We start from the raw sequence: 21,814 nt of genomic DNA on the forward strand, positions 1-21,814 counted from the left end.
AACTCACGTGAGTAGATAAATGGGTACTCTCACTCCGGTGGGAGGAAAAATGCTGCCGGCACCTTGCAAAAAAGGAGTCAGGAGCAGTTGCCGGTAAGTGTGAAAAACCGTGCGCGCCCGAACAGGGCGCGAAGCAACGGAAACCCCGCCTCCTGCGCTCGCCAGCTGGGCTCTGCCCTAGGAAGGAGGCTCTGGCAAACCACTTCCAAAACACCTTGCCTTGAAAACTGCAGGGACTCGTCCAACCAGTCACTGCAGAGTCGGTAACGACTGAGCGCAGATAAAAAAAAAAAAAAAAGCTTCTGTATTTTTATTCTCACTGCTGGTCGATGGTCAGATAAAAGCAGAAGATGAAGCTGATACATATCAATCTAATTAAATATCTGCAACATACTGCAATCGCTAAATGCAGCTGATTTTGTTAAGATATGTTATTAAGATAGAGGAAATGTATGTATCAGAGTGTACAGTCCATCAATTAACCTCAAATATTTTCCACTTGATGTCTGGAAATGTTCTGACTGCAATGCAAGCTGGAATGACTTACTGTTTTTCTTTGAAAGCATGACCCAACTATAGCTTGACAGCTAGAATGAAAATAGCTTTTCATGCATAAAAACACATTGTTTTTTTCTGCATGTTACAGTATTAAAGATGACAACAGATGCTACTGATTCACCCAGAAAACTGAGCAATATAGAACTCCAGTTTTGTTACTGATAATTATATATTTCCCCAATGCATATTTTTCAACAGTCTAAAACTAAAACCCAACCTATCCATTAGTCTGTAGCTTGTAAAATGTTTAACAAGTTTAAAATGCCATTCACAACCCTACATATTGCATCCCTTAACCATTTTACAAACTGTAGGGTTTCATTTGTGTTCCAAGTTAAAATCAAGTATAACACTTTTCTAATTGACCATCACACGCCAAGTGTTAATATTTCTGCAGTCTTATATATCATTCAATTTATGTAATTGCTTCTATTGGAGGAAATAATGTATTTCTATTATGATGTAGATTGTTTTTGAGGGTCTTAAGAGATGGGATGAGAGCAGTTTGTCTCCTGGAGGCTTCCTGCTCCCCTTTCCACCCTACTCCCAACTCAAAAATGATCCTACCCTTCCAGTGATATCACCGGACATTATACAGCCCTCAGAAGTAGGAATGCCTGGTTGCAACCCGTGAGTCTTTCAGTGCTCCCCACCTCTGAGGCACACGTTTCAGCACAACAGTTAGAATGAGACGGCCAATTTGCATTTCAGAACAGATTATCAAATGCCTTGAACTTGAAGAGGTTCGTATCAGTCAACTGATATGAACTGGTGTCTATAGAAAACAGGGAGTAGCAGCCTTTTAATCTTCCGGAAGCAGGGCAGGCAAACATATGCTGTGCTAAGGGAGTAGGTTCATCTCATATCTTTTAAACTGTGGGCAACAAACAATAGTTCCACTAAGTCTTTTCTCTCTACTTTCATGTCAGGTATTTTAGCAGTTTTCTGCGGTATCTAAAGATTAATTCAGGTAACATATAAACTATATCACCTACTGAAACAAAGAGATGCTGCCTTTTTGTTGACAGTGGGAGTCTTACAGATAGTCCTAATAAAGAATACGCTATCAGGCTTTAACTAATTGTTATACAGGTAGTCTTCGACTTACGACAGCAATTGGAACCAGAATTTCCACTGCTAAGCAATGCGATTGTAAAGCGTGACTGCATTGGTTAGTGACAGCAATCCCTGCAGTCCTGGATGTTGTCGTCAACTGAATCCCATGGTTGTTAGGTGAGGCAACTTCCTGCCGGCTTCCCACAACCAAATCAGCGGGGAAGATGGCAGGAAGTTGCAAGTCCTAGGCAGCTTGCAAGCAGGCCAGCAGCAGGTAAGCGGCTGCTGCCGAGTGGGGGAGGGCACAAGGAGGTACATGAGGGAGGAGCAGCGAGGCTTGGGGAGGGTACACAAGGGTGCACAGGGGTGTTTGAGGGTGTGAGGGATGTGCAGTGAGGAAGGCACAGTGAGGGTGCAAGAGAAGTGCGGCAAGGGTTGGGGAGGCTGTGTGAGGTGCACTGAGGGTGTGCAAGGGTTGGGGAGGGTGCAGGAAGGTGTGAGGGAGGTGCAGCAGGGGTCAGGGAGGGTGCACGAGGGTGCGAGGTAGGCATCCGAGGCTCAGGGACAGTGCGAGGGGGATATGAGGAAGGCATGGCGAGGGGGTGGAGGTCAGGGAGGGTGCCAGGGGGTGTGCAAAGCAAAGAGTGAAGAGGGGCTGGGGGAGGGTATGTGGGTGAGGGAGACTTAGCCCAGCAACTTTCAACCTTCCCTGCTGGCTTTCCCACTGACTTTCGGGGGAAGCTGGCAAGGAAGGTCACAAATGGCAATCGTAATCACAGGGTGATCAGTCTAACAGTCTAACAGTTGTAAGTGTGAGCTGGTTGCCAAGCACCCAGATCACAATCATGTGACCGCAGTAATGCTGGGATGGCTGGAACTCCAAGGACTGGTCGTAACCACCATTGTTCAGCACTATCATAACTTCAACTGTTCGCTGCACAAATGGTCATAAGTTGAGGACTACCCATATATAGCATGTTTCCAGAACTCACTAAAGAATTCAATAGAGAACAGATGGAAGATACACATGTAACTTTTTGCAAAATTCTGATGAACACACATGCACACTAAGTTACACATATCTATAGAAATAAATTCATTCAATTTTCAGCTTACTTTAGTCCTGGAATATCCAAAAGATTGGTCAATCCTGTCCAGTTAATTTCCAAAAGCTGGAAAGATATGGAAAACAGTATTAAAATGTTGTTCAGAGCTCCTGCAGCTTAAGAAGCAGCATATGCTGATAGAAGAATTTCAGCTAAAATTCTAAAACTGAGGAAACCATGTGTTTAACTCTTTATGCACCAATGATTGGTTAGAAACAATATTCCTAAAACCCTAACCAGTTTAGTGATGTGTTAAAGCAATGCTGTCCAGCCTTTGCAACTTCCAGAAATCTGAACTTCAAGTTCCAGAATTATCAGCAATGACCATATGCAGCCCAGGGAATTCTAGAAGTTAAAATTCACATATTTGGAGGTTGGCAAAGATTGGAATGCTTTAAAATAATGTTTAGTGTTTTTATCAGAATTAGACTGAGTCACAGGATCTCAGTTTATGACCGTCTAGAATATGATAAATTAAAAGCAATGAAAGAAAATTTCTTTTAGGAAGGAAACTCTTAAATTCAATGTATTCAACACTTGTTCCATAGTGGACTCTCCACATACATCTAAACCCAAACAACTATCAACAAAACTGTGGTAGTCAAGAAAATGCCAGTTTGGTCTAGTGGTTAAGGCTACAGGGTAGAATCCAGGAGAGTTCGAGTCCCAGCTTAGGCACAAAAGCTGGCTAGAATCCAGGCTAGAATCCAAGGTTAAGGCTCCAAGCTAGAATCCAGGAGAGTTCTAGTCCCAGCTTAGGCATAAAAGCTAGGTAACTTTGGGCCAGTCACACTCTCTCAGCCCAACTCACTTCACAGGGTTGTTGTTGTGGGGAAAACAGGAGGAGGAAGGAATACAGGTAGCCCTTGCTTAACAACCATAATAGGGACTGGAAAATTGGTCATTAAGTAGGACAATCATTAAACAAATCACCATGTGATCAGACCTGATTTTACGACCATTTTATGATGTTTGTTAAGCAAATCACCACAGTTGTTAAGCCAATCACATGGTTATTAAGTGAATCCAGCTTCCCCAATGGGCGATTTTACTGGAATTCGCTTAATGACCATGTGATTTGCTTAACAACCAGTGATTTGCTTAACGGCCATCGTAAAAAAGGTCATAAATTGCGATCACATGACTGCAGTGGGTGGTGCAACAGTTTGCAATGGTCATAAGTGCGAGTACAGGTCATAAAGCACTTTTTCCGAGGCCATAATTTTGAACCATCATTAAATGAACGGTTAAACAAGGACTACCTGTATTAGTATGTTCACCATCTTGAGTTATTTATAAAAATAATAAAGGTGGGATTAAAAACATAAATTAAAAAATTTGTTTTCAGCAAATTTCTAAATTTTGTTTCTGATTATCGCTTTTTATAGCCTTCTTCAAATGCTGGTTTTAACAATTACTGGAATGCATATAGGTTTTTATCCTTCCTAGACATGCCACATTTCCAGTCCTACAAAGAACTCCATGGATGCTTCCCTGTAAAGCTGGTATGCCATAAATGTGTTAATTTTTTATCAAACAACAACAAAATCTATAAGCTGGAACAGTATGACTATATATGAGGCAAGCAATCTGAACACAAATAAAACTCCAGGATCATGTTTGGAAAAATAAATCTTTAGTTACTACAGCTAATCATACCAGGGCTTCTTCCACTTCCATCCCCCAGGAGATACCTTGATGTATGTGGTATTTAATATTCATAAATGATTTTTTAAAATATATAAGTAGGGTAATCTTCAGTGCTTTGAGACTAGGCAGTGACTCCTTTAAAATTATGAGTAATAAGTTCTCAATCACGTTTCATCTACTGTATTCACCAAAGCAGCAGTAGATCTGGCTATGCTAAGAACTGCGTGAACTGTAGTCCATGCACATCAGGCTGGAGAAGATTGCTTTAGACAAACAAATTCATTCACCCTGTGCTGCGTTATTAATGCAGAAAATCATGGTGCAGAATTTACAGCATAATGGCCAATGTTGACTTCTGTATTTGTGCACGATGGTCAATTTTATATACAAATCTATGATAAAGATATTTTTATTTTTATTTTATTTATTAAATTTCTCCCCGCCCATCTCCCCCCAATGGGGGACTCTGGGCAGTTCACACAAAGCATTAAAACCATAAATACATATAAATACATGAAACATAAAAATTTAAAAACATTACTAAAAAAGAGAAAGAGAGTCCAAGAAGATGAAGGATCTGGGGCTGAAGACAGCAGGCCTCTATGGGGCTAGCCATCTCCACGCTATATATGATATAGAACAATAACATAAGCTACTTGATGGTTATTTTCTTTTCCAGTACACATTAATACAAGGAGATTTTAGAACTTTCTTCAGATGCAATTTAGATACTGTACAGTATAAATATGGATGAACAAATTAATTGTGTCTCTTGTTCAGCTTAATGCATCTCTGTGTTACCCTAAGATCTTTCTCTGATAATGGCATGTGTTGACTCCTCCTTAGTTTTCCCTTACAGAAGCTATGCTTTTTACTGATTTCCAGGCTGCAGATATGCAACGTCACCCATCAAAGACAGCAATAAATGTTCCCTTTTTCCTGGGCACGGAAACTTATCATGTCAGTGATCCAAACTGCAGTTCACTGACTTTCTCCAACTGAAGAATTTAAATTTAGACAGTGACAGTAAATTACCCCAAGCAAGTATTTGTTAATTAGGAAAAGTGTGTATCGTTGCAGACTCGTTCTCATAAACAGTCTACTAACTGTAAAATCAATGTCTGGACTATACGTTTCATACAGCAAATACTGTATCTCATAGACCAAGTAGAGAAAGTTACATACCAAGGAGATGGGTTTTAATCTAATCTAATCTGCTAACTGACTTGTCAGTTTTCTATGTGCAGAGAATATTTATATGCACTAAAACAGTGACTTATATGAAGTTCCACTGGTAATCTGAAATCATACAGATCAGATGTAGTTTTATGCCTTCAATCTGTTTGAGGAATTTAGGCATAAGTCAGGACTTACCCTTTTTCAGCTGGTAGGCCCATTTACTGTAGAATTTTGAGATGATGTTGTGAATAATCTTGCAAAATAGCTGCAGGAAGGGCTTCCCCATTAACAAAATGGCTGTCATGGGAGATATACCTAATTAAAAAGCACTAAGGAATGGTTTCAACTACTCCCAGGGGATATTCTCTACTACCCACTTATCTTAGTCTTTTTTCTGAGCAAGATGGGCACACTTCCAATAAACAGACATAAACACACACACACACACACACACACACACAATATAACTACTCAGCATTTTTATGTACTAAGAAATATGAGATGCATCTGAGACTCAGAGGCAGTCTTGACAACAAAGATGATATTGATGGCTGGCACTCTGCTTTACAGCATGCCAGCTTGCTTTTTTTTTTAATTAAAAGGTTTTTTTAAAAAAATATAAACAGATAGAGGCAAGGTGTATGATAGGTGCCAATGAAAGGATCAGTGGGCCCACTGGCATCTACAAGTTCTACACCAGGGACTTCTGGCCAAAGGCCTTGAACATGAATAACTTGCAAAGGTTCAATTGTTTCCACAATGAAGGCCTGTTCTGTTCTTTATACACTCAAATTAGCTTAAGCCTGAAAGAGAATTTGCAGCTTGCAAAAAGCAAGTTAATTTACCAATGTGAACTAAATATAGAACTGTAGAAATCTAATAGCTTAAGCAAAACACAGATATGTACAGTCTGTAAAACCTTTAGTGGAAGAAAAGTTATAAGAAAAATGTGATGACTGTTTTCTAACTCACTTTGTATTTGCTAAAGATATTTTAATAAGCATCTAACAGTCATTCACACCATCTTCTGTTACTTTACCACAGTGACTGATTTTATAGGAAATACAAGGCAGGAGATGTCTGACAAAATCTTTGGCTTACAAACCACAGAAGACATAAGCAAATTCATTAGACAAGTATGTTCAGAACTATTAATTTAGGCAGTGCTACCATATATAGTCATCAAAGCCAGCAACAGACACTGACTAAAGAGTACACTGAATTATTGCCAACTGTTACTTTGGCCTGGAAAATATGAGAAGAAAAAAACGTTACTAGATGCCAACTAACCCAACTTTTCTCCCTCTGGACAAAATAGTACAGAAAATGTTTTCTTGCTGTAGCCACTGAAGCTCCAAGTGATAGAAAATGGCTGTAATAAAACTTCTGCTTCAAACTGTCATTCTGGAGGAAGGACAGATAAGAATTCTATTCTATTAAATATTTTAGAGTATTGTATTACTTTATTGCAAATTATAAACATTAGCTTCATTTTAATGGTTTTGAAAAAACCTAGGACCATGATCCTGGAAAACTACAATATTCATAGGGGGCTGTTCTTAAGTCTTCTGGCTCCAGACATCATAGCTGCCATGACAATTATGAAGCTTGCTCAATATGACAGTTGTCTAACAGATATTCTAACAGAACTCTGATTTATTAGTCCTGAGCAAACATGTTAATTTATATTTAAAGGTTTTGCACTGCTTTGAGCCTAGACTCCAGAAATAATTTACAAACCCTGGCTTACAAACTACTGAGGGAGGTACAAGCCATATTTCTAGCTTTGGATGCAATATCATTGTTGCTGATTATAAGAGGAGCCAAGGACTTGTCAATTACCAATAGCTCTTAGAAATTTTAGTTTACAGTGTTATGCTACAACAGTTATAAAGAAAAAAGAAATCTAGAATTTTCTACTTACTGGTTTCCTAAGGAAAAATAAAGATAGTGCTCCAATTAAGGGCATATCACCAAGCAGAGGTTCCAATATAACTCTCATTGTCCCATGAATCTAAAAAAAAAAAACAGCCATGGTCAAAGCACTAAGCCAGTTTGGTGTAGTGATTAAGGCATCAGGCTAGAAACCAGGAGACGGTGAATTCTAGTCCTGCCTTAGGCACAAAGTCAGCTGGGTGACCTTGGACCAGTCACTCTCTCTCAGCTCTAGTAACCAGACAGTGGCCAACCACTTCCAAAATCTTTCCAAAAAAACTGCAGGGCTTAGTCCATACAGTCACCAAGAGTCAAAAACTGACTCAAAGGTACACACACACAGCACTAACCATGAATTGAAGATACAGTATTGAGAAGAGTTATATATTATGAAGAAGTCTCTTAATAGATCTAACTAGAATTATGTCAAACAGAATAAAACTATACCATTTCAGTTGTAGCTGAGGACTGAAGATGTATTTATGGAAATTTGTACTGCTAATAAGGTATAATAGACAGGAAAAAATGAAACTCACCTGTATACTCTTCACACCAGCTCTACAGAAGTATCTCTTGATTTCCAGGTCAATTTCACAGTTTCCAACAAAACTGAGAGATATAAGGAAACACTATAATATTGTACTACACATACAATCCATTAATAAATGGTCATTTAAGATAACAATTTTAGGACACCAAATGTTTAAAAAATCATTTTTTTCCTAAATTATGGCAAGACTGTACCCATTGTGGCTTGGTTAAGACATAAAAATCCCTTTAATTATCTTGTATATGTTACACAACAACCGCCATAGCAAAATCACCAAATTAGCGCTGAAAGTTTCAGTAAACATCAGCCTGCAACCTAAAAATAGGAATTGCTGAAGAAGCTGACAATGATTTTCTTTCTTTCCTTCTTTCCTTCTTTCCTTCTTTCCTTCTTTCCTCCTTCCTTCCTTCCTTCCTTCCTTCCTTCCTTCCTTCCTTCCTTCCTTCCTTCAAGGCTAGTTGGCTATACCCGTACAATTAATTAATGACATTGCTGCCCTTCAGGTCCATATGGATTGGCTTAAGTCTTTGCAATACAGCTTACATGAAACATGATCTACTATTTGGACACTGACTGAAGCAGAACACTTTATCCGCTGAGTGCATAATGGCTGTGAACTATTTACAGCTAAATTAATCTGCAGATCCCAGACATGACCAACAGACCTGTTACATATTTACAGAGAACACCCCCCCCCACATTTGCTTTTTATTTCATTAATACTCTCACAATTAAAAATTATTATTTTCCATACTGTGTGAAAGGGGAGAAGCAAAAGGGATTTACTTTCAATATTAATTAGCAAGAATACACCAACTACATTGCATTTCATCTGGGATGGTAGCATCAAGAGTATTTGTTCATTCAGAATGCAAAACTGAGTCCGTTGGCCAAAAAAAAGAATGAAAAGAGGAACCACTACAGCAGCTAAAATTAGATCTATTCTTTCATCAGAACATATATCATTTTTAGATGACACAGTGTTGTAGTATGAAGCTTCTAGCATCCTAGAAGTGTAAGAGCAAATAACACAAACCACACCCGCAAGAAACCTAGATGTCTACTTTACCCCAACACCTACACCAACAACATCATCACAGGCCCCAACAGGTACACACAGAAAATTAGGGGTCCCTTCATACACTCTTCCTCCAATGTGATATATGCCATCACCCACCAGCAAATGCCCCTTTGGATTCTATATAGGAAAAATGGGACAAACTTTGCCCAACCAAATTAATGGACACAAACTTGACATCAGGACACAAAACAAGGACAAAAATAATATTAGAGCATTTCAACCTCCCAGAACACTCTACTGCAGACCATAAAGTATCTGTTTTGAAAGAATGAGACTTTAACACCAACACTGAGAAATTACTGAACTCACATCAAAATCTTTCAGGCAATCTCAGAAGGTGTCAACAAATGCAAAGGGTTTTTGACACATTACAACTGATAACTGGTAAGGTACTTGTAATATGGCTCACATGTAATCTGATAACCCACCTGTCTTCCCTTCCTTTCAATCCCCCTCACCCCAATTTACATCCTACTTCACTCTAGCCACTCTATGTATGTGATGAAGGGAACTGCAGCTCATGAAACCTTATGCCTTTTAATAAAAGTGTTAGTTGGAAAAGGAGCTACTAGAGTCTGATTTTTTGCCACCACAGACTAACACAGCTTTCCTCCTTCAAAGCAAATAACATGTGATTTACAAATTATTTGAACAAATTTCTAAAAGCTAATTTAAACACAGCCAGTAGCATATTTACTTTTATTACATAGCACTGAATAGTTTAGGTAGCTAAAACCAAAGGTAAAAAAAAAAAAAAAAACAAGGCACAAAAACTAAGTATATGTTTTCCAGATTTGCTAATTACAGTATCTTAAAACTTGTTTTTAAAATGTGGGATTTCCATTTAATGGAGAGTAGACTGTTTCTAATAATTCACTTTAAATTTTATTATTTCATTACTAACTGTCAAAAATTGCTTAGACTGTAGGAGGTTATAAATGGAATAAATAAAATTTTCAGTTCCATAATTAACAGGAAGAAAATGGCTTGTTTCCAAATATACTATCTTCTATTATTTTCTCCTCTGAGGTACACCTGGGAAGAGGGGGTATTTGGAAACAAACCTTTTTTCCCCCTGATAATTATAGCAATGATGGGATAATGAATATAGACTAAACTCCTGTAAGAAACACACACTGACAATTTTTCATTATTGTTTTCATTAGTGCTATAATGAAAAAGCTGGATACATAGAAATTGATTCCCATATTATGGGCATGCAAGATAAGAAATTATTTATCCTGTTTTTCAAGAATCACATCTGTGTTTTATTCTGCTGTCGTACTATAGAATGGTGGCGTGTCATTTCTGCTAGTTTAATTTCTGGGTAGCAGCTCAATGTTGCATACTGGTCCCATTAACATTTAGTGTGTTTATTTTTTTAATGAGCTAAAAGACATTTCTTTCTCCAAGAAGTAAGCATTTCGCAACATTTTTGCCATGAAGAATAAATTTTAGGAAACTTAAAGAAACAATATATGTATACTATGACAAGATTACCTGATTTGTAGATCCAAAATGATCTGCCTTTTATCCACATTTTCAGTATACACTTTCACACCATTAATCCTAATGGGCTGAAATAAAGATTTCCAATTTAATAGATCAACAGGTCTATAAGAATGATGCTTAAATGTAAAACTCTTTCACTTTATTTAAAATGCTGTATTATGTGAAAACAGATCCAGATGCTTACAGAACTGGTAATACTATGGCAGGCTGAGGAGATCATTATGTTGAACTATAAAGACATACCGTATTTTTCCGACTATAAGACAATACTTTTTTCTAAAATCCTTACCCTAAAAACTGAAGGGGGTCTTATTCAAGGAAGTCAGCCGAGAATCGCGGTTGCAAAACTGCCAAACTTCGTTTCTGCAGAGAGGCTTCTTCCTATTGCTAGCCTCCAATCACAAGTGAAATAGCTTGTCTCCCAAACAGACTTCCTCTAATCACGAGCCTGATGTAACTGACGTCAGCTGATGCTGAACAAACCAATTAGAGGAAGGCTGTTTGCAGAGACAAGCTATCTGCAGTTTCACTCATGCTTGAATGTAATCAGTTATGCAAAAGAGCCTGGAAATAGAGCTGCAGAGACGGTTTGGACCTCCTCCCACCGAGTGTATCAGGTAAATGTTAAGTAATTACTAAATAAAAATGTGTTCTGCACTATCTTTAAAATATTGATTTTTTAATTTTGGGTTGGAAAAGTGGGGGTCGTCTTGTACATGGGGGCGTCTTATTGTCAGAAAAATACGGTATATGTATTTTAAAAGGCACTCACCAGGCAACCACTGTTGAATAGCAATCGCATCCAGGAAATCAGGAAAGGAAGTTTTAGTAACAAGCACTTTCATTTTCATCATTAATACTAGGAGAATGGCTTGAATTTAGGAAATACTATTACCATATTAAGCTTGCATGGGTATGATGAGAAATCACCTAGGAGCATAAATGACTCAGCTCTGAATGTGATGTGCAAAACTCAAATCTCATCCTGCTCACTGATATCTTTTAACTTATTTTTAATAAAAGTGCATGGTTGTTAGTCACCATTATTAAATACACACACCCATACACAGACGGACAATATGATCTGCAGAGCCGGGCACCCACTGCTTCAGGTTCTTAAATCAACAAAGCTGAGCTGAGCAAACAAAATCTGCCCTGAGCAGAAGCTTTAGTGATTATGTGCCTGCCCTCTGAGCAAATTTTTCCAAAGGAGAATGGAGCAACCTTTATTCAGTATATATATTTAGACTGCAAGCACTGATGTTCAAAAACATGAATAATCCTGTAATAGGAGTAGTTTACATTTTGGGGCATTAATACTCCTTTTATCACCATAGCAATCAAACAACTGATACAATACCTGCAAGATAGGAAGTATATCAGCCTACCCCGCCCCGCCCCACCCCATCTCCAAATAGTTATGCAGAATTTACTGAAGCCCAAACAAAACAAAGAGTAAGATACTTGGTGTAGCTGTTAAGGTAAGGGAGACCATGAAATCTAGTCCTCTCTTAGGCACCAAAGCCAGATGGATAACTTTAGGCCAGTCACTCTCTCTGCCCAACTCACCTCACAGGGTTGCTGTTATGGGGAAAACAGGAGGAGGGGGCATTATGTATACTATCTTGAGTTGTACAAAATAGGCAGAATATAAATGTTGTATCTTGATTCTAGGAATCAATATTCAGATAAACACACCCAGAGAATTTTCATTTTTCCAGGGTACCAAATTATTGCTTTTGCCTTTTCAATAGTTCCTGGTTTGCCTCCCTGTCCAACGACTCCAACTGAATGTTAAATAAAAGCAAAGCCATGACCTCGATATACCTGATGATTCATCCTAGCTTCCCATGTAGAAAACGCATACCTGATGCCCTATATCAATTTTTGTGAAGCTGAAAGTACTCAAGTGGCTGTTTGCTCCTCTCACTGCAGGCTCTATTGTTTCACGGAAGAGCTTCTCGATAAACTGGCAAATGAAAGGCCACATGTGTTTCACTGTCTGAAAAAGGAAAAGAAACCTCTAAGTTTTCAGTGTTAATCCATGATCATGCTATTAGCACCATTTCATTAAAAATGTGACCTTGTATATACTTTCCCATTTATATCACTTTACCTTAGCAGTCTCTTATTTTTATGGCCTCTTAATGCTACCTTATTACTACATAGTATTTTACTGTATACAGTGGTACCTCTACTTATGAACTTAATCCGTTCCGTGACTCTGATCGCAAGTCAAGTTGGTCGCAAGTCGAAGTAAATTTTCCCATAAGGTTCAATGTAATTACCGTTAATCCGTTCCGGTGTCCACGGACCACGCGTCGGGGCAGAAAAACGGCAGCTGACCACGCGGCAGGGCAGAAAAAATGGCTGCAGACCACGTGTCAGGGGCGGAAAAACAGCCGCAGACCACGTGGAACGGGCAGAAAATGGCCGTGGACCACGTGGAACAGGCGGAAAAATGGCCGCGGACCACGTGGAACGGGCGGAAAATGGCCGCGGACCACATGGAACAGGCGGAAAATGGCCGCGGATCACATGGAACGGGCGGAAAAATGGCCGTGGACCACGTGGAACGGGCGGAAAATGGCCGCGGACCACATGGCACAGGCGGAAAAATGGCTGCGGACCACGTGGCACGGGCGGAAAAATGGCTCGTAAGTCGAGGCGAATTCGTAAGTAGAGGTAAATTTTGGGGGCCGGAGCTGATCGTATCTCAAAAATTTCGTAAGTAGGGGCGTTCGTAAGTAGAGGTACCACTGTATTATGGTTGTGTGTAGATATCTCGGTGTGACCCTGGTGAGGTTGGGTGTCTACAGCATAGACAGATTACCTTCTTGGGTTCTTTTAAAGGGTAGCCTATAAATATTTCAATAAAGGTTATTCTCAAATTTTGCCTGCAGTTCTCCATATGCTACCTTTGTCAACTGAGTTCATTTTTAAAATCTTTAGCTGGACATAATTATACTTTACCCTGTTCTATGCTTGAGAAGACTATTACACTAGAGAAGGAGGATCCTTAACTGAATACTGACTCACATCCAATCACAATGAAGAAAAGGGACAATAAGCAGTGTAGTAATTAGGTGAATTCAAGAGCACAGGACACGTTACGGTCTATTTCCATAGCTACAAAATTGTGAATATAGATGAATATAAAACATACAAGTACAGACAAGTGTTCTGGTGAAGGGACACTAATAGCACACATACATAGATGCGTAACCATTCACGGATATAGAACTAGCTGTATTACTTTCACTGAATCACAGAATCAAGCAGCCTTATGTTGTCCAAATTATTGAAAGACCAGGATCTACACTAGGCAATCTACCTACCAGTTCCCAGATTTAATTACAAATTATAACACTATCCTCTCTGGGGATACAGTGTCAGAGTACCTCTGGGAAGGAAACAGAATTCTAAAGCTGTACAATCACAAGTGCCTATAGGGAGGAAAGTGATTAGACGTGCATTACAATATCATAATGTGAACCCCCCTCCCTGGTCTGGTTGCCTACAGTTACCTATGCACATAAGATTTTCTATTACAAAACAGGACGTGAACTTCCAAGTATTCCCAAACTCAAAGCTAACATGTTATTTTGCAAATCTTGAGTTGCCCTAATGAAAACACTGCCTTATTATTAATTTTATATTTTTTTCTCTCTAATTATCCTTTTAAATAAATAAATCTGTGTGGTTGCTAAGAGTCGGCAACAACTTCATGACACGTAATCAATCACTTTTCCTTTTAAAATTCCATTAGCATATAAGAACTAGCTAATATTACATTACAGTTACAATTTCAGAAAGATGAAGAACTTTTCTGTACAACTGCTTTTGTACAACTGCTAGCAGACTTTCCAGCCCAACAAAAAAGCCTCTGAGATTCTGGAAGATCCAGCATAGTATAATAAAAGCCTGCCAAGTGAGAAATCTATTTTGTGACAACACTGCATACTTTTACAAAGTCTTTTAAAGAGTAAGAATGGCAGCTTACCTTATTCAGCCACTCTGCTCTTTCAGTATCTGGAAAGTGAACCTAGTTTTAAAGAAAAAAGTTACAAATTAAGAAAGAAAAAAAATCTCCAAAAAGAAAATCACAATGACCAGGAAACACAAATGGAGGAATCTGAAAATAGGAAATTGCTTCAAACACATTAGTAGCCATTGACTACAATTTTCCCATCCAGCAGTGGATGAACAAGAGATATGGCCATGGTGATTCTGCATAAATAAGGTATATCTGGTTTTAGCATTAATTCATACATACAGAAGACATGATTCAACTGCTAAGGCAGTGCTTCTCAAACACAATCTAAATGACTGTGCGACCCTTTTCCCCCAGGAATAAAACTAATAATTTCATAGGTGTTAGGTCTGGGCAAGAAATAAAGATATCATTTTAATAACTAATTTTTAACCTATGTATTGCATAGATTCTCAAACTTTGCCGCACACTGCAGGTTTGCACAGGCAAAATGAGGAGCAGAACCCAGAGTGAGTTTGGTTAGTGCTCCTACTTGCCTACATAAGCCTGATCAGGTGGAATATGAAAGATTTAAAAAAATACCTGTAACCCCTGACCCACAGTTGGAGAATCCTTTGCTAAAATATTGACTTGATGCATTAAAAGTAATTTTCATCACTATAATTGGTTCACAGGAATCATTTTTGTATTTTGCCAATTTCTTAAATTTGTATAATTTTATATTACCCTCATTCTTCCACAGAAAAACTCAACCCTACAGATAGTTTGACTGGTGATCTTCTAAATATTATATCTTCAAATGATGTAAAAGCATAATATATAACATGCTAACCACAGTACTTTGATTCACTTGTCACAAGAAACTATGATTTGCTAAACTACAAAGATAAGCCTCTGGATGAGTGACAGAGCTTGGGTTTATATGCCATAGATCAACCAAACTGGAAAGTAAAAATGGCAGAATAGGAATTAGCAAACCACTTCTATATTGTTGTCAATATACACACACATCTATGTAGTCACCAGAGTTAAAATAGAACTGATGGAGACTTTTCTGTGAAGGATTATATGCATGGAACCATTAAATAAGTATGTTAAGGTTTGATAAAAAATGGTTATCAAAAATTGTTCAGAGTGTTAATTAAAGAACTGTCAACAGTTGGGAGGCATTGCTCAACCTTTCCCACCTGATACACATTCCTATCACAATGGCTGAGGTTTACACAGGCATTTGCCCATAGCTAAAATCTATACCAAAAGCAGCCTTAAGCCATGCTTAACCAGCATTAAAGCTGAACTAACTGGTTCAGACCCACAGACAAGAGATCACTTAGGCTAATAGTTTACCAGCATTGCAGAGAGGAGGGGTACTCTTATCAGTTAACTGGCACTCAATAATGGGATTTTTATTGATGCTGTTGGTTCACTGCAGGAAAAAACAAACTTAAAGCCGATGATTGACCCACAGTAAGAGCAGATTTTCAAAACTGCCTGCATATAGTTTTTTTGTTTGTTTCAAACTCGCAACAGACTAAAAGGGCTGATGGTTATGTTTAATCTGCTTAAGTACATGAGAACTATCAATAACTATCAATAATGTATATTGAATGCTTCTAAGTATTATTATACAATATTTTATTTATACAGAGTTCAAGTACAAGGGTCAAGTCCAATGCAGCTGGCAGCTACAAGCGATGTCTCCATACAACTTACATTCAGATCTATTCATTCCACCCCAAGAAAATTAAGTTCCTTTTTGGTCTGAATAAACTCATAATTTGAGTTTATTTTCATTGCCAAAAGGAATAAGTTCTATATTATAAGATTATAAGTATCTACAAAGCAATCAAGAGGCATATGGAAATTCTCAAGTGACAACTGACATTTTCTTTAATGTACAGTCATTTCTTCTATCTGCACATAAGGGTTGCAACATTCAGATTTTAAAAACTGCCAATGTCAAATTGACCTTGAGTTTGCGGTTAACGTGGTAAAAAAAAGTAAGAACAAGCATGCATTTTCACAATTTTAGGATTTAACACATTTAAGAAAACCTCTACTCATAAGTCAACAAAAATAATTCCCCTAAATACCATAGTTGAAATTATTAAAAATGTTTTTAAAGCAAAGACTTGCTTTAAAAACTTTTTTAAAAGGATGCATGACTTATGGGCATAGATTTTTGGTCAGTGCTACACTGAAATGAGACAGCAGGATTCATATAAATGTACAAAGCTTCCTAATGCCAAATCCCTTTTCCCCCCTTCACATGACTGCTAGTAGACTCCAAGAATGTAGAGCAGATCTGCACAACATCCAGCCCACCATACAGTCTTGGGTGACCCATTTTTTTAAAAAGTAGTACATTTATGCTGATGCTGCCCCGAAAGACATGCTGCCAAGCACCTCCAAGCTCCATCACCCTCACCAACTCCAGTGCTTCCACTGTTCTGCTAGCCACAGAACAGCTGATTGGCACTCCAGGTATTTCTTTGCAGCCCACAAGGATTTTTTATTTATCTATGTCAGTGTTGTCCAAACTTGGCCACTTTAAGATGAGTGGACTTCAACTCCCAGAATTCCCCAGCCAGCATGTCTGGAAGTCCACTCATCTTAAAGTGGCCAAGTTTGGACAACACTGATCTATGTGGCCCTTTCTCCTTGATGAATTGTGCAGGCCTGATGTAGAGCATGGTCTTTTCAATCCTGATTTTATCTGGAAATGGCAAGGATTAAAGTGGCAGTTTCAGCATCCCAAAATAGGAATTCTACTATTGATCTAGCTCATCTCTAATTTTACCTAGTCAAAGGGCAACTATGAAATACAGTGGGGCAAAAAAGTATTTAGTCAGCCACCAATTGTGCAAGTTCTCCCACTTAAAAAGATGAGAGAGGCCTGTAATTTTCATCATAGGTACACCTCAACTATGAGAGACAAAATGGGGAAAAAAATCCAGAAAATCACATTGTCTGATTTTTAAAGAATTTATTTGCAAATCATGGTGGAAAATAAGTATTTGGTCAATATCAAAAGTTCATCTCAATACTTTGTTATATATCCTTTGTTGGCAATGACAGAAGTCAAACGTTTTCTGTAAGTCTTCACAAGGTTTTCACACACTGTTGCTGGTATTGTGGCCCATTCCTCCATGCAGATCTCCTCTAGAGCAGTAATGTTTTGGGGCTGTCGCTGGGCAACACGGACTTTCAACTCCCTCCAAAGGTTTTCCATGGGGTTGAGATCTGGAGACTGGCTAGGCCACTCCAGGACCTTGAAATGCTTCTTACGAAGCCACTCCTTCGTTGCCCGGGCGGTGTGTTTGGGATCATTGTCATGCTGAAAGACCCAGCCACGTTTCATCTTCAATGCCCTTGCTGATGGAAGGAGGTGTTCACTCAAAATCTCACGATACATGGCCCCATTCATTCTTTCCTTTACACGGATCAGTCGTCCTGGTCCCTTTGCAGAAAAACAGCCCCAAAGCATGATGTTTCCACCCCCATGCTTCACAGTAGGTATGGTGTTCTTTGGATGCAACTCAGCATTCTCTCTCCTCCAAACACGAGGAGTTGAGTTTAGACCAAAACGTTCTACTTTGGTTTCATCTGACCATATGACATTCGCCCAATCCTCTTCTGGATCATCCAAATGCTCTCTAGCAAACTTCAGACGGGCCCAGACATGTACTGGCTTAAGCAGGGGGACACGTCTGGCACTGCAGGATTTGAGTCCCTGGCGGCATAGTGTGTTACTGATGGTAGCCTTTGTTACTTTGGTCCCAGCTCTCTGCAGGTCATTCACTAGGTCCCCCCGTGTGGTTCTGGGATTTCTGCTCACCGTTCTTGTGATCATTTTGACCCCACGGGGTGAGATCTTGCATGGAGCCCCAGATCGAGGGAAATTATCAGTGGTCTTGTATGTCTTCCATTTTCTAATTATTGCTCCCACAGTTGATTTCTTCACACCAAGCTGCTTGCCTATTGCAGATTCAGTCTTCCCAGCCTGGTGCAGGTCTACAATTTTGTTTCTGGTGTCCTTCGACAGCTCTTTGGTCTTGGCCATAGTGGAGTTTGGAGTGTGACTCTTTGAGGTTGTGGACAGGTGTCTTTTATACTGATAACAAGGTCAAACAGGTGCCATTACTACAGGTAACAAGTGGAGGACAGAGGAGCCTCTTAAAGAAGTAGTTAGAGGTCTGTGAGAGCCAGACATCTTGCTTGTTTGTAGGTGACCAAATACTTATTTTCCACCATGATTTGCAAATAAATTCTTTAAAAATCAGACAATGTGTTTTTCTGGATTTTTTTTCTCATTTTGTCTCTCATAGTTGAGGTATACCTATAATGAAAATTACAGGCCTCTCTCATCTTTTTAAGTGGGAGAACATGCACAATTGGTGGCTGACTAAATACTTTTTTGCCCCACTGTACACATGATAAAAAAAGACAAGAAAAACACAAATTAAAAATTTGCAAGGTTGCATGAGGACTGACATAGCATTCTGCCATCAATATCTCTATTATTGTCACAGTACATAGTACACAGTCCTAATAAGTAACCTCCATAAGGTTACTTACTCTTTCAAGATGTGTTATAAGTTTGCAAAAAAGTTCCTCAGAGCAAGTTTTAAGTTACAGAATGAACTGTAGAATTCTATGTATTCTATAAAACCAATGTTCATTTTTGTGAAAAATATCCTCTTTACATGCATATTTTTAGGAATACAATGCCCACACTCATGTCTCTCAGTCTTTTCACACAAGGAGGGATTACATAGCTTGCCACATGTTAAGGTTATCAGATTTTATTACAGTAAATGGCAGCGTAGTCTTTAAATTAATGGCCACAATAGATTTTTGGTCACATTTTGTCAGCCTTACTAGGTAGACCAGATAGGAAACAGACCAGATGAGCTAATTCTACTTTACTGTAAAGCAACATTAACAGAACCTTGCAAGTCTGAAAGTGCAATTCTCCCCGTCTCCTTTACAGCCAGCGAAACCTCTGAGCCTCTTGCGCCACCCACTATCCAGCTGTGGGCTATGCTGTCTCTTATCTGATAGTTCCCTAGGCAGTGTCTCTTGGCCCATTCCCAAGGTCTTTCCTAAATACCATTACACATTGCCAGATTTTTAAACAGCCACATGTTATGCTTGTTGTATGTAGCTTACTGTATCTGGGACAAGGGGTAATCTACTGCTTATTTTCAAAACTAAAGCTTCCTCTAACAAGACAGTGAAAGTGATAGATATAGCAATGACCTGAGATGGGAATTTTTTCCAGTGCTTTGTTCTTCCACAGCCATTCTCCCGCTCCAAATCACTAATGATGCAAGTTGTCTGATGCAAACCAATCCAATATGCATTTGCATCGGAACAGTCCCTATGCAAAGTGAACCTTCTTTTCTGAAAATTATCCCATGCAAGTTGCCATGTGAAAAATTCCTGGTTCAAAATTTTCCACTTCAACATTTTCTGGAAAATCTGCATCACTTAGCTTAACAAAAAAAGTACCCAACCATGTACTGATTGGGGATCCCACTGTGTAATAAAAGCTTTTAAACGGCTACATAAACTCTAGACAAGGACTTGCAGATTACAGTGGTACCTCGGGTTATGAACGCCTCTACTAACGAACATTTCGGGTTACGACCAGCTTCGGCAGGAAAAATTTACCTCGGGTTACAAACTCGCCTCGACTTACGAACCGGATCCGCGGCCATTTTCCCTGCTGCCACGTGGTCGCGGCTTCCTGTGGGTGAGGTCACGGTAGCAAGGAGACGTTCGGTGAGGCTTGTGGTGTGTTTTGTGGTGTTTTGCGAAGGTTTTTGGTGTGTGTGTTAGCATGGCTCCAAAGAAAATGCAGAGCAGGCTTGGCAGGAGTAAGGCTCTGAAGAGAAAATTGCCTCAGGTTGCGACCAAACTCGGGCAGAGGGTGGAACGGATTAACCGGATTTACATTGAACCTTATGGGAAACTTTACCTCGACTTGAGACCAACTCGAGTTGCAACCAGAGTCACGGAACAGATTAAGTTCGTATCCCGAGGTACCACTGTAGCTAAAAGCCATGTACCTGCAAGAGATGACTGTACTAACTATACATTTAGGAAACTTTCTCTTGTAACTTACATTTTGATTAACATTTAGGAAATCACTGCCAGTGGAAGGGAGATACAAGTTCAGATCGTTGAATTCTTTTTCAATCAGAACTCTAAAAGTCCACTTTGATTTAAAACAGATGGATTCCAATATGAGCAAGCCGACTCATTTTGGTGTCAGGCTCTACTTTAGAAGAGTAGGTTGGCATGCAGCTTCTAAAACAATTCCCTTCGTGAACCTCAAGAGGAACTATATATAGTTTTCTCTACTACCGTGTTGCAAACAAGTTACCATGCTCCCTTCTTTCAAAGCTCTTACCTCAAACTTATTTTGACTATAAAACCCAGTATCTGAAGAGCAGTTGCGTAAAGAGCTGCTTAGTTCTCTTAGTGTGTTAATTTCAAAAAAATTAACAGCATACATGAGAACAGAACAGGTTTAACTACTATCTACCTCTGAAACTAATGCCAAGATTGCTCAAACATTCAAAGGTAAAAATATGCAAATACACTTTTAATCATGTTGATTTCTGCACTCTTTTTGTAATGTATAGTCGGTAAGGCTTAAGATGTGTGATACTATCAAACTGAATGCCTTGAGGAACTGTTAGGGAAGAAGGCTGAATTATATAATTGTCAAGTTATTTGCAGCCTATTATGGTATTCCTGTTTTACACATGGCAGAAAAAAAAACAGTATTTTTTTAGAATATTGTATTGGGGTTTTAAAATTACAAAGTTAAAAGTTAGAAATGAAAAAGAAAATTGAAAATACAAATTATAAAAAAAAGGAAAAGAAAAGGTGAGATAAGGTAAAAGAAAAAGAAATGAAAAATAGATAACTTCCAATCTATCTCTGGTCTTAGGAATAATAAGAGTATCATAAATGCTAGTTTTTAATGCATTAAGTAGGAACAATTCTTTGTCAAAACATATCCCATTACATTTATAATCTAATCTTCAAATCCCCATGTAAGCTTCGCCCCGCCTAAAAAAAACAGTATTTTGACAAAATCACTAGAAAGTAAAATTAAAAATAATTTGGAATATATCACCTAGTTCTATTTTTATATCAAAACCAATACACTTTTCTTA

At 38.7% G+C, this 21,814-nt stretch overlaps 1 protein-coding gene across 2 annotated transcripts in view; it reads right to left on the reverse strand.

The window, feature by feature from the left end:
* Nucleotides 1-21,814, reverse strand: part of ESYT2 (extended synaptotagmin 2) — a 69,289-nt gene that overhangs the window by 36,488 nt on the left and 10,987 nt on the right. For both annotated transcript variants that reach the window (XM_088150835.1, XM_007431295.4), the window contains exons 2-7: nt 14,631-14,672; nt 12,495-12,629; nt 10,616-10,692; nt 8,021-8,093; nt 7,474-7,563; nt 2,731-2,786 (exon numbers count right to left, since the gene is read on the reverse strand). In XM_088150835.1, coding sequence (XP_088006961.1) covers nt 2,731-2,786; nt 7,474-7,563; nt 8,021-8,093; nt 10,616-10,692; nt 12,495-12,629; nt 14,631-14,672 — 473 coding nt within the window. The remainder of the gene's footprint in view (nt 1-2,730; nt 2,787-7,473; nt 7,564-8,020; nt 8,094-10,615; nt 10,693-12,494; nt 12,630-14,630; nt 14,673-21,814) is intronic.

The sequence above is a fragment of the Python bivittatus genome, unplaced genomic scaffold, assembly GCF_059951505.1.
Source record: "Python bivittatus isolate LINGU-HERP-01145 unplaced genomic scaffold, Pbiv_v1 ctg000610_np1212, whole genome shotgun sequence".
In the NCBI taxonomy this organism is placed as follows: Eukaryota; Metazoa; Chordata; class Lepidosauria; order Squamata; family Pythonidae; genus Python; species Python bivittatus.